This window comes from Limanda limanda, chromosome 12 (genome assembly GCF_963576545.1).
Source record: "Limanda limanda chromosome 12, fLimLim1.1, whole genome shotgun sequence".
Lineage (NCBI taxonomy): Eukaryota > Metazoa > Chordata > Actinopteri > Pleuronectiformes > Pleuronectidae > Limanda > Limanda limanda.
In genome coordinates, this window is record NC_083647.1 from 22,301,415 (window position 1) to 22,313,771 (window position 12,357).

A 12,357-nucleotide genomic window follows, 5' to 3' on the forward strand; every position below is an offset into this window, starting at 1 on the left:
ACTGTAAAGATAACGGACATGTTTAGATTCTGTTTGCACAATTATGTTTAGGACATTTTTTATGTAAGTGGATGAGACATGGACCAAACTAAAAAAGGAAAATACAGTTTTATCAAAGAGGGTTTCTTTCATTTTATGTAGTTCTTACACACTGAAGTTCAAGTGATAATTTTTCGGATAAGTTTGCTTTAAATTAGTTATTTGGTGCTATAAAAATGGGGTGAAACATCATGATTGACAGCTGAGACGGACTTGTGACCTCGCTAAAATGGCTTCATCCCCCTGAATGCTACTGGGCAGACTCCGGGTCCAAACGCTCAAGATGGCAGTTTTCACATCCGGAGTTTTCTAGCTTAATTTCTCATACAACTTCTTCAAAGTACTGTTCTCATGTAGTACGGTTAGAATCTCTCTGGGCCACTGGTTTGATTCTGCACATCTTCAACACACGTTTAAGCTGTCCCATCAATAAAGGCAGAAAAATAGCCCAGAAAATATCTTAAAAAACACTGATCCAGAGACGACTCCTCCTATCTGTCTATAAATTATGTTAACTTAACCCAGACTGGTTGTTTTCTCTCTCAGGCCGTACTTTGAGGGTCTCTCTCTCTCCAGCTCTCAAACGGAGATCGGCAGCATCCACAGCGTCCGGAGCCACAGGGAGCCTCCGAGTCCGGTGAGACCAGAGCTCCTCTCTCCTAAAAACCTTTATCAGGCCTGTAGCTTCCCTCCAGCATTTCAAAACCACAGCGAAACAGCTGGAGTCAGACCAGTGTAACCATTGGAGCAGAGAAGTTTTGAATTGTCCTGTTCAGGCACATTTAAGTTATGTTTTTATCTTGGCCCCTCTCAGATGTTCCCATCAGTCATGTGATCAGCAGTTTGTTTATGAAACTCTAGGATTTCTGTTCAACCCAGAATTCCATCACACTTTAATCTTTGTGAAATACAAACTCTGAGGATTCCATCATAACCAAGTAATGTTTATTATCCCTGCAAAATGTCTCGTTCCAGATTGATCCAGATAAAAACAAGTGCGGAGCCAAGTTTCCAGATGATAACGTATCCGATAACGTCTCCTTCGTGAGTATGAACTCTCACAGCTGCTACATCAATAACTTCAGTAACACCAGTGTTATTCTGAAGGTCAATAATTTAAAGAAAAAGAAAAATGAGAACTAGAAACTGCACATTTGCTATTCTCTGCTACGCATGACTGTATATTCTGTACGTCTGTGGATATAATTATAATAAATCATAATGAATAACAGCTCATGTCCAGTCGAAGCAGAAGTTCAGTTTGTTGTTTTGAAAATAAAAACACATCAGTCAGCTCTGAACTCATATTGTGGTTTGTCCCTCAGGAGCAGCCGGAGGCAGTGACTCCCACCACCGAGCTGGAGATGGACAACATGGACACGTTTCTAGAGAGGCTGCCACCTAGTGGCAAGATGACCAAGACAGAGTCCCTCATCATTTCGTCCAACAGGTGAGAAATAAATCCACCTCTTTAAATCACCTCTTTTTAAAGCTGACAGGAGTATTTAGCATGAATATAGAAGATGATTGTTTTTAAAATGATGTAAAATCAACGTGAACAGTGTTTTCCGAGGGGCTGAAGAGTGAATGTGTGTTTTGTTTGTCAGGCAGGAGCCGAAGTTGGCCGGTCGACGAGGCCGGAGCACGTCTCTGAAGGAGCGTCAGCCCAGCAGGCCGCTGAACGAGAGGGCCAACAGCCTGGACAACGAGCGCTCCCTGGACACACGCTGCCACCTACAGGTACGCAGGGAGAGCCTCACTTACACATCATGGTTAGATGGTTCTGCTTCTGCTTACTGGTAAAACATCAACATTTTGAATTTGGAGACTAAAAAGAGGAATTTCACACAATTGTCTTATGTTCCCTCCCAAGATCCCAAGGAAGACGGTCTATGACCAGCTGAACCACATCCTGGTGTCTGATAACCACCTCCCTGACAGCATCATCCTCATCAACACGTCAGACTGGCAGGGCCAGGTAACATTTACTACAACAACAAACATTCTGCCACTTTATATATACCTGAATAAGAATATTATCTATATTGTATAATAGCTTTTCAGCCTCTGATAATTGTTTAAAAAATGGTTATCAAGTTTATGAAATATACCTGACAGAAAATGGCTAAAGCAGTAAATTCCTGGCAGTAAAATGTTTTTTTCACCTTGTTGTGTTTATAATAAAATCACTCTTCACTTTCACTCTCTTCATTTCTTTTCCTCCCAGTATCTTTCAGATATGCTTCAGAACCACCACCTCCCAGTGGTGTGCACCTGCACCACAGCAGACATCCAGGCTGCGTTCAACACCATCGTCTCCCGCATTCAGAGATTGTGAGTCTGAGTGACTGACGCTTGATATGATCCGTTTATTGTGACTCTCTGTAAGTTGTCATGATGCCTTGTTGTTTTGTTTTTTCCAGTTGTAACTGTAACTCCCAGACGCCCATTCCCATAAAGATAGCCGTGGCCGGAGCGCAGCACTACCTCAGCGCCGTCCTGAGGCTGTTTGTGGACCACCTCACCCACAAGACCCCTGACTGGCTCGGATACATGAGGTTCCTCATCATCCCTCTAGGTCAGTGACCGTCCAACACCGAAGGTTGTGTTAGGGTTAGTTTTGGAAACATTTAAAAGTGGATTATACGATAGGAAGTAGAAGATAATCCTGATCATCATAGAGACTGACATGTTGTTTTGTTTCCTTCAGGTGCACATCCAGTCTCTAAATATCTGGGCACTATTGACTATCGATACAACAGTTTGTTCCAAGACACGGCCTGGAGGGACCTGTTCCTCAAGCCAGAAGCTCCTGTTCTTGGTGAGCTCATTTGTCCCTTTGACTTTTAAACTACAGAACACTATTTTAACTCAACTTAACTTTAAGATATGAGATGATAAACTGTGGGTGTTCCTCCGTGTTTCTCCGTGTGCAGCCCAGGAGAATCCAGACGTGGTCTCGAGGGTCACCCAGTACATGGTGGGAGCTAACGGAGCTCACCAGCTTCCCATCGCAGAGGCCATGCTCACATACAAACAGAAGAGGTACATGTTCTCATGTTATTGTGCAGAGACCTGAGATTTTTTTGTGAAACTACTAAAGTTTGAATTTAGATCGATCTGAAGGTTTCGTCTTACAAATGCTTCGAATGCAGATCTTTCACCAGTTTTTCAAAAGGGAGATTGAACTTCTCGGTGTCTTGTCATACGGTTTTGGACAAATTTGCTACGAAAGCAAAGACAATAAGTTATGCAATTTTCTAATTACACAAGACAGACCTGATGCCCACAAAGCATGGAGGTAAACAGCTGTCCAGTGATATCAAGACATCTCCACTAAAGAGTATTAACTTCAGCACTCAACAACAAATGTAGTGATGAGAAGATATTTATATTACAAAGAATTTAAGGCACAGAGATTAGAAATAAGAGAAAAGAGCTAGATTGACTAATTAAAACGGTTCCAATTTGGCACAAAAATTGACACTTTAACATGGTTTTGTATGAATGAAGTGAATATCTTGGCGTTGGAAAAGCTTGTTGACAGATTTTACAATCCAATAGTTGAACTCAATAGTTGAAAGAAGTATTTAATCAAAGTTCACAGTACAACGAGTCCCAAAGAACGAACGTGAAAAGATAAAGTGTAAACTAAACTTCAAATCAATATAATAATTAATAGCGACAGATACTACTATAAAAAATGCTCTTGTGGAGAAAATAAGAATCCTCAACTTCTGGTGGTTTGAAGTGATAAATACTCTCACCTCTAATATCATGTGTCCAGATACTGCTAGTTGTCTCCTCCATCGACTTGTTTTAAATCCCCTCTTGAACAACAGGTGAAAGTTAGAATAGACTTGTGGTGTTTGTGTGGTGGACGTGTTGTGGTGGACGTGGTGGACGTGGTGGAGTCTGTCTAAACATCAGCGTCTCTCCATCACTTGCGTGTGTGAATAACACCTTTGACCTTTTTGTCGTATGTTTTCTTTTCTTTCTTTGAAGGAAAAAGAGCTTTCATTTTGATTTTGCAGTAAGGTATTGTGGTCAATTGAGTTTGTCTCTCATGTAGCCCAGTGATTTCATCTCCTTTCCAACCCTCTCTGCCACTTTAACAGCTGCTTACACAGGTTTTTGTTTTTGTTTTTGCTATGAACAGCCTCTTCAGAAAAGTTCTATATATCTGCTGCTCACAGCGCAGAACACTGTAGGAGATTTATTCAACTAATAAAAGCTGCAAGTTTTTATTCAGATGTTTTTATAAGATGATGCAATAGAGACTCTTTTAATTTTCCACATAACTGAACTTGTGATGTCAAACTCCTCGTTAAACTTTATTGGGAGCTATTGATTAAAATATCTGTCACAAAATCATGTTGCACAGTTTTTTATCTGCCACATGCAAAATTAGACTTTAGACTTTGGGTGAGAACATCGCTCTCACAGCCAGTTATCTTACCTCGACACGAGGACTGGAAACAGTGGGAGTCCAAAGATCTCTGCTCATATTGGGTTTATTTAATTTTTGGGGACAATTTATAAATATTTGATCTCTCCTGTTATTATTCCAAAGAGAAATCATTCTCAAAACATGCTGATAAAGTGGCAGGAGACCCGAAAACCAATCATGTCTGTCCTCCCTCCTCTGGAGACGTGTCTGTGTCGTCCTCCCTCCTCTTTCCTCTGCATCATCGTGTGCTTCTGGCCATCATGTCTGTTCTCTGTCCAGTTAGATGTACGACGCCTGCACATTGTCACTAAAATAACGTCACAGAGCAAATTACTTCCTCCTCTGTAGTTGAGTTATTAAAGTTATAAGTTGGGTTTGTTCTTATCTAGTACACATCAAACATGTCATGTTTCACAGTAATGTCTTAATGGTAATGGAATAATGTTTAAAGGAAGCCTATAAGCTGTGTGTCACATATAGGGAAATATTGTCACTTATTTATGAAAAATTATCAATATTTCCCATGTAGTGAAAAGGTTTTTGATAAATAGGATGAATAAATTACATTTATCAAGAGATTCCACCTAATACAGCAAAGTGAGATCTGACCTTAATCAATTCACTTCTTGAATTGGGATTTAATAATAATTTGTCTGAAATAGAAACCAAACCAAACTGGAGAAATTATATACTCAAAGAAATATAATGAAACAGGTGATAAGACATTTGAAAGTGACTGCAAACTAAATACATGTTAGGTTTATTCTCGTTTGACAAAATAAAAAGTAATAACATCTTGTGAAACAGCTCTCAACTTCAACCAAGGCCCAGATCCTCTAAATATATATATATAAATATGTTTGTTTCATCAAGATCCATAAATTATTCCCTAGGATATTGGTGAAAATGTCCTCAGGGCCATCAGAATGTTAAATATCAAGAAAAGGAAAAAACTAAATGGTGGATCGGTACCAGAATTGAATGGTGTCTTTGTCGGCTCATGTTGCATCATTCCACCAAGTTTCATGGAAATCCATTCAGTATTCTTTTGCATAATCTTGCCGGCAGAGGAAGAACACGTGCAGATTGTACAGTCAATCTAATGTAAACTGAATCCTACCCTCTTCTGTACAGACCTCTGCTGCTCCAGTAAATCAAAGAGTATTATTGGATTCAAGAAATTAAATAAATCAAGTTTGTTGTCAAGATCAAAGCCCAAAATACCCCTGGCCCTGAGCTGTTATCAAATCAGTGCATGTGTAATGTCTGTAGTTTGATTCCTCTGACCTGGACTGACATGCATGTGCATCTGGAATAAATACAGTGGACAGAAGTCACGTGTCCTGTCAGACTCAGATCACTCACATCCCAGGCAGACATCTGGCTTCTTCTCCTTCTTCTCTGTGGCTGCGGCTGAGGCTGATGTTGTGTTGGAAACCAAAAAAAAACAAAAAACTGATTCCTAGACTGTCTTCTCTCTTCTCTGCCCCCTCCTCCTGTAGTCTCTCTGTTTCTTCCCTGGGGGGGCGATGGCAGGTTTCTTCAAGGCAAGAGCAACAACCTTTTAACGTCATGTCTTCACATTTAGAAAAAAGTTCAGTACGACTCCATTCTGGCTATTTTTCCGGTCCCGGCCGGGAAAATAGTTCCTAGTGTTAGAAGGCTTGTAAGCGTATGAATGTGAGGTCTTAACCTTAGGTTGGTGCTCTTCCTTCTCATCCTCTTCTCTATGGTTTTACCAGTTGAGTGTTTCCCCTGACGGACTTGCTGCCTCCTGAATGCCCCCCCCCCCTCCGTCTCTGCAGCGATTGGACGGTTTCTGCGGAGGCCCGATAGTTTTGCATGTTTCTCTCTCTCTTGCTTCTCCAGCTGCAATCGGGGGGGCCTGCAGACGGGATGGTGAATCTGTTTGACGGCAGCATGCTCTGTTGATTGTGTCTGCATACTTTACATGCAATGGGGGAAACCGCAGTATTTCCAGATGTGATGCTCTGGAAATCAGCACGAGTTGAACTAACAAGTTGATCGTAGTGTTATTAACCTTAGATGCCATTTCCTTTCAATTCTCACCTTTTAGATTTTCACAGAATGGTTTTAAGTTTCTTTTTCACTTTCTATGAGATTTCTCATTCGAACAAGGCAAATTAAATGTTCTTCTTGCTGTCGCGTCCTTTCGCTTCCTCTCCACAGCCCCGACGAGGACTCTTGTCAGAAGTTCATCCCTTTCATCGGGGTAAGTCTCGTGCTTTTCCCTATAAATCCTGCTCTGGTTCAGTCGTTGTCCAGCTGATTTATGTTTATGTGTCCTTGTTTCCTTTATAAATCTTCAGATGGTGAAAGTTGGCATCGTGGAGCAGTCGTCGGCAGCGTCAGGTCAGCCAGTGATTGGTTTGTTTATGGACTTTCAAAGTAGAATACAGATAAATTGCATCTTTTAGAAGTGTAGTCTATGAATAAAATGCTCAGTTTTATGTTGCTATTATTCCTCGAGGATCCAAATTGTTCATTTCGGTGCAAATATTGGTCTAAATTGAAAAGGAACGTCTCACAGTGTTCAGTTTTGGAATGATCCTGTGTGTCGTCTGGTTCCTCAGGAGACTCTGACGATGCAGCTCCTCTGGGCTCCTCGCTGCTCTCCTCCACGCCTCCTCAGATATCTCCTGCTCTCAAAGAGGCGACGCCCACCCCGCCCTCCTCTCCCTCCGTCAACACCAGCTTCTGTGTTTACAGGTAGAACACAAAGGGACAAATCAGCCAAAAGGAGAAACTTTTAAATGAGTGGTTCCTAGAATTATCAATTAGTTACCTATTGTTATAGGTTTTTACAACATTTCCCTCTGAAATTGTTTAATTGCAATGTTTTTAGATGGCTGAAGCAATAAACCTATAGTCAGCATGATGCAAGAGAAGTCCTAAAAGTATAATTTGACAGATGACAAAATTTTTGATTATTTCCATCAATTGTGTAGTATTTGGAATCCTTGATTCAGATTGTTGTTTTTCTTGAATTTAAAATAAGAACCTTCATCTTTCATTTGTTAGAATTGTTTTTATCATGTGTAGGTAAAAAAGGTTATATAGAAATTGTAAAAGAACATATATTGTAAATAAATAATTATAAAATACTATGAAAATGTAATCTATTTCCTCCACATAGCCTCACATTTACCTGCTTTAACTCTATTTTTAGAATTCCAAATTGAAAACAACTTTCCCAGTATTGACTCTTCTGCTCTCTGTAGCTCTGGCAGTCACGCGGAGCTGATGGGGCTTCAGGTGGACTACTGGGTGGCTCTGACAGAAAGGAAGAAAGACATGGAGAAGCGAGATTCCTCCTCCAAAAATACTCTGAAGTGCAATTTCCGCTCGCTGCAGGTCAGCCGGCTGCCACTGGGAGGCGCTGAGCCGAGCACCCAGCCGTCCATGTCCATGACAGTGGTCACCAAGGAGAAGAATAAGAAGGGTAAGATCTGCCAAAGGCCAAACATCATCACATTTCAATCCTCACAGACCAGTAGAAGTCTGAATCCCTCAGTTACTCACAGCATGAATCTCTGTCGTCCCCCCCGTTAGTCATGTTCCTGCCAAAAAAGAGCAAAGACAAGGAGGTGGAGTCCAAGAGTCAAGTGATCGAGGGAATCAGCCGCCTCATCTGCACTGCCAAGCACCAGCAGACCATGCTGAGAGGTAACTGTCCCCACAGAGCCCAGTGAGGCCTCCTGCTCCACTGGCCACTCAGAGATCAGAGGTTTTCTATATAGTCTTTGAAAGTTAAAGATCTCAAATGAATCAGTTGCAATAAAGAAGCATTAGTTGTCTCCTACACAATAAATAAACCAACAATGAAGATGAATAATGTTTTGACCAGTCTCCTGGCTGATAAAACCATCAAGACAAACATTATATTATATTCCTGAGAGGCTTGGTGTACTTAACGTTTCCTTTTCAAAATCTTCAGTTATTTTTCTGAGTACATTCTAATAGTTTTTTTCTAAAAATATATTTATTTTAATTTTTCTAAATAATATATCATATTTTAAATTTAATATTTCTCATGTAAGTAGCTCATGTCTGTGTGTTGCCAAATAAACATTTTGTTCAATGTAGAGTTTAATTACAGAAAACTAAAGAACTTAGTCAGTATATTTTGCAATTATATTTTTTTGTTTATGTTGGGATTTTTAAGTGTACTTTATTTTATAAGTGTGAATGTGCTGCTTACTCTTAAATCGTCACTTTGCTGTAAATATTGCAACAATCAAACTTCATGCTGTTCATTATTTAATGATCATTATTACTATTTAATTATTGTTATTCTTAGCAATCCTTCCACTTGCCCAACTTCTCAAACGTGAGTATTTGCTGTCCGAGGGTGAAAAAACAAGTTTTGTAATTCTAAATAAACTTTGTTTTTTCGTCAGTGTTGATCGACGGCGGCGAGTGGAACGACGTCAAGTTTTTCCAGCTGGCGGCTCAGTGGTCGTCACACGTCAAACATTTCCCCATCGGGATCTTCGGACACTCGAAAGGCCCGTACTAGCACCTAAGAGACACTGAGGACAGCCTCCCCCCCCCCCCTCTTGCCCTGGTGCCAACAGTTTTTAACCCCCCTTCACCTCACTCTCCCCCGGCACACGTCTTCTGTTCTGCTGTCTTAATTTAAGCTCCTGCTTTCTTTCCACTGTTGCAATTTGTCCAATTATTTAATCTTTTGCGTGTTTTTTTTAATTTTTCTATTTATGTAAAGAAATGTCCCGAGGGCAAAGCTGCTGAGGGAATATTTCTTTACTCTGCTTTTTAAAAAGAAAGAATCCTGCTGATGTTTTATAGACTTTTTGAGAGAAAAAGAGCCCTAATTTAATAATAATAATTAGAAACGACCTCTGACCTTCGACAACCTGTACGAGTGTGAGCATGCTGGTTTCTCTCTGGGTGAGGTTGGTTTCAAGCACTTGGCCCCAGCACAATGAATCAAGAACATATTAAAAAAAACGACAACAGCAATGGATTTGTAATGAAGACGAGCATCTTCTTTTTTAACCATGATGAAGAAACGACGGACGCTCTTCTTCTTGTCGATTCCTCGTCTTAACCCCGAAGAAACTAAAAATAAATGGCCCCTGACCTTTGACCCTCTGCACTATATGAAGACGTCTAATGTGCAATAAACTGTGTGAATGCGTTTAATAATCTGACACTGTTGGAAGATTAGTTGTGATTTTCACTGTACGTAAACCCCTCTGGTTTTTTATTTTCTTGGTTGAGGTTTGAAGACTTGCTCTGAAATCTGGTCCAAAATATTAGAACATGAAGCAAACTTTTAGAAAAAAATCCTTTTATAGTATATTAAATGAATATTTGGGAAATGCACTTGTTTGCTTTCTTGCCAAGAGTTCGTTGAGACGGATGAACTCTCTCGTATGTAGGGTGAATAAAAGCTGCAGCTAGCTTAGCTTAGCACGGGGGAAACAGCCATTCTGGAACTAATCATGGCAACAAAATCTGCCCACCAGCTTCACTGTTACTTTTTGTTTGTTACATTTTTACAGAAATAGAGTTGTAAAAATACAAGTTGAGTTCTCTGTGGTTTTATAGGGAACTTAAATTACAGCTTGTCAAGATTTAAAGTCAAAATATAGTTTGAATTAAACATTTTAGCATCTTAAAAGCTCACAAATTAACGTATTATATCTTGTTTATTTAGTCCGTGCAAAACCTGAGCCAGGCTTCCCTCCTTTGTGCTAAGCTCAAGTGAACCACCTCAAAGCATTGATCTTTTTTATCGAACTCTCAGCAAGAAAGTACAAATTATTCCCATAAGCTTGTCTATTAGAGTTTTCCCTCCGTATTAAATCATTTTAATTTAATTAATTTCCTCAAATGTATTTTATGAAACTCTTCCTCCTCAAGCCCCACACTCCTCCATCACACTCCATAGATTTTGCTAAAGCAAGTGTTGTTTTTGCCAAAGGGAATATTCATCCACTGCAGCTCCCTCTGTATCACTACTGTGTGGTATTATAGATGACTTCATGACGTAGAGGTGAATGTATTGAAGGTACCTTAATGTAAAGCACTTTTAAATGTTTGTCCATGATAGATTTTAGTGTGTTCGACCTGCTCCCAGGAACCTGAGGGCCACACAACTGGTCCACAGAGGCACATATGACACAATACCTGAGGTCAACAACAGCACAAGCGGTGGCGATGGGGCATATCGTGCATATGCAAAGTCAACCAGGCATCTATAACTTCTCAGTGCTGTTTAATATCACTTTACCCGAAGCCTCGTTGGACTGTGTTAGGTTATAGTTGAATATTTTGTCAGGTTGGCCTAGAAACGTGTATGTGACGTTAACATCTCAAAAGAATGTTCTGTCAGTAGATTCAATCTTTAGTTGACTATTAAACAAACAAAAAAAAGTATTTTGCTTATAAACATTTCTTTCCGTAGCAGTTTCATCACAACCTTTGCCAATTTCTTGATAAGTGCCTAAATTGCTTAATTTTGACAGATCAATGTAAATAAAGGTCGCTGGCTAACATGGTGCTGATTCTGGTGCGACAACAACCAAATATCTTAGTTCAGCGTGATGATTTGTGTTCATTGGAAGGAGGGGAAATCACACTCTGGCCAGTTGACTCCCAGACATGGGTTTGGATTTATTATAAGAACATAACCCTCAAAACTATACAGTCCATTCTTGTAAAGCGTACATTTGTTTCTCTATAAAGATGTTATAGATGTTTTTTTCTTTTCCATGTTGTCTGTCTCAGAGAACGGCTTGTTGAAACTGAAAGGTTCCCCTAAAGACTACCACTGTAATCCCAAAACTGGGAGTAATAAAATACTATACACACTAAAATGTACTTTTATTTCCATGTGTTAGTTACTAGAATCACTGTCCTTTTTAATAATTGGATGAAATAGTGCTATAGGCTGAAGGGGATTTGATTTTTTTAAATAAGCTTTTTTATTTGCATTTGTTTTGAGTTATTATTGCATGTCTTCTTACGCTTTATTTTAAGAGCATATATAAAAAAAAAACACTTAAAACAAACAAATAAAATAATACAAATTTTATCCTGTAAACACATTTTTCCCTGAATTGCAGAGGAATAGAAATGTTACATAAAAACCAGAGTAAAAAATTCAGATACAAGTACTTAATAACTGTAGTCCCTTGTGAAATTACTATAACATACTAACAAAAAAAACAATTAATTTCCACAAATATTGTTTCTTTATTTTAATGTAATAATGTGCAAAATTACAACATGTCTTCTTCACTGCAGATAAACCAGGTAGGATGAAAGCAAAGGTTTCAAGTACAAACATGACTTTGTTCTCTGAATATCAGAGGAATCTAAAAATTAAGTTTCACACAATTTGAATATCCAAGTTATTTAAAACAATGAAGCACTTTCCCTTAATTCATATTATTTCATAGTTGAATTGAATTTGACAGGTTTATTGAGCATGTTTTCATCGCTGCAGATAAACCAGGTAGGATGAATGCAAAGGTTTCAATCTTTGTCCTGTACCATAAATAGATTATTTATTAAACTGTAATGGTAGGATGTGCAAAACAGTTTGGAGACGTTATTAAATCTGTACCTTTGGTCATTTTAGTCTCCGAAGAAACTACAAATGTGACTTTGTTCTCTGAATAGCCAAGGAATAAAAAAAATCAAGTTGCAAAAAATGTTAATATCCAAGTTATTTAAAAACGATGAAACACTTTCCCATAATGAATACTATTTCCTAGTAGAATTGAATTCGACAGGTTTATTGAGCATGTTTTCCTCCGTGCAGATGAACCAGGTAGGATGAATGCAAAGGTTTCAACCTTTATCCTGCACCATAA

General features: G+C 39.1%; 1 protein-coding gene across 2 annotated transcripts in view; it reads left to right on the top strand.

Annotated features, from left to right (window-relative positions):
- Positions 1 to 11,359, top strand: part of pacs2 (phosphofurin acidic cluster sorting protein 2) — a 54,109-nt gene extending 42,750 nt beyond the window's left edge. For both annotated transcript variants that reach the window (XM_061082253.1, XM_061082254.1), the window contains exons 10-25: positions 586 to 676; positions 1,015 to 1,083; positions 1,365 to 1,489; positions 1,647 to 1,779; positions 1,913 to 2,017; positions 2,267 to 2,373; positions 2,463 to 2,617; positions 2,750 to 2,860; positions 2,976 to 3,084; positions 4,045 to 4,077; positions 6,680 to 6,722; positions 6,820 to 6,862; positions 7,084 to 7,219; positions 7,732 to 7,952; positions 8,063 to 8,176; positions 8,911 to 11,359. In XM_061082253.1, the coding sequence (XP_060938236.1) occupies positions 586 to 676; positions 1,015 to 1,083; positions 1,365 to 1,489; positions 1,647 to 1,779; positions 1,913 to 2,017; positions 2,267 to 2,373; positions 2,463 to 2,617; positions 2,750 to 2,860; positions 2,976 to 3,084; positions 4,045 to 4,077; positions 6,680 to 6,722; positions 6,820 to 6,862; positions 7,084 to 7,219; positions 7,732 to 7,952; positions 8,063 to 8,176; positions 8,911 to 9,029 (1,714 nt within the window). In that variant the 3' untranslated portion in view covers positions 9,030 to 11,359. The remainder of the gene's footprint in view (positions 1 to 585; positions 677 to 1,014; positions 1,084 to 1,364; positions 1,490 to 1,646; positions 1,780 to 1,912; positions 2,018 to 2,266; positions 2,374 to 2,462; positions 2,618 to 2,749; positions 2,861 to 2,975; positions 3,085 to 4,044; positions 4,078 to 6,679; positions 6,723 to 6,819; positions 6,863 to 7,083; positions 7,220 to 7,731; positions 7,953 to 8,062; positions 8,177 to 8,910) is intronic.
- The last annotated feature ends 998 nt before the right edge of the window (positions 11,360 to 12,357 follow it).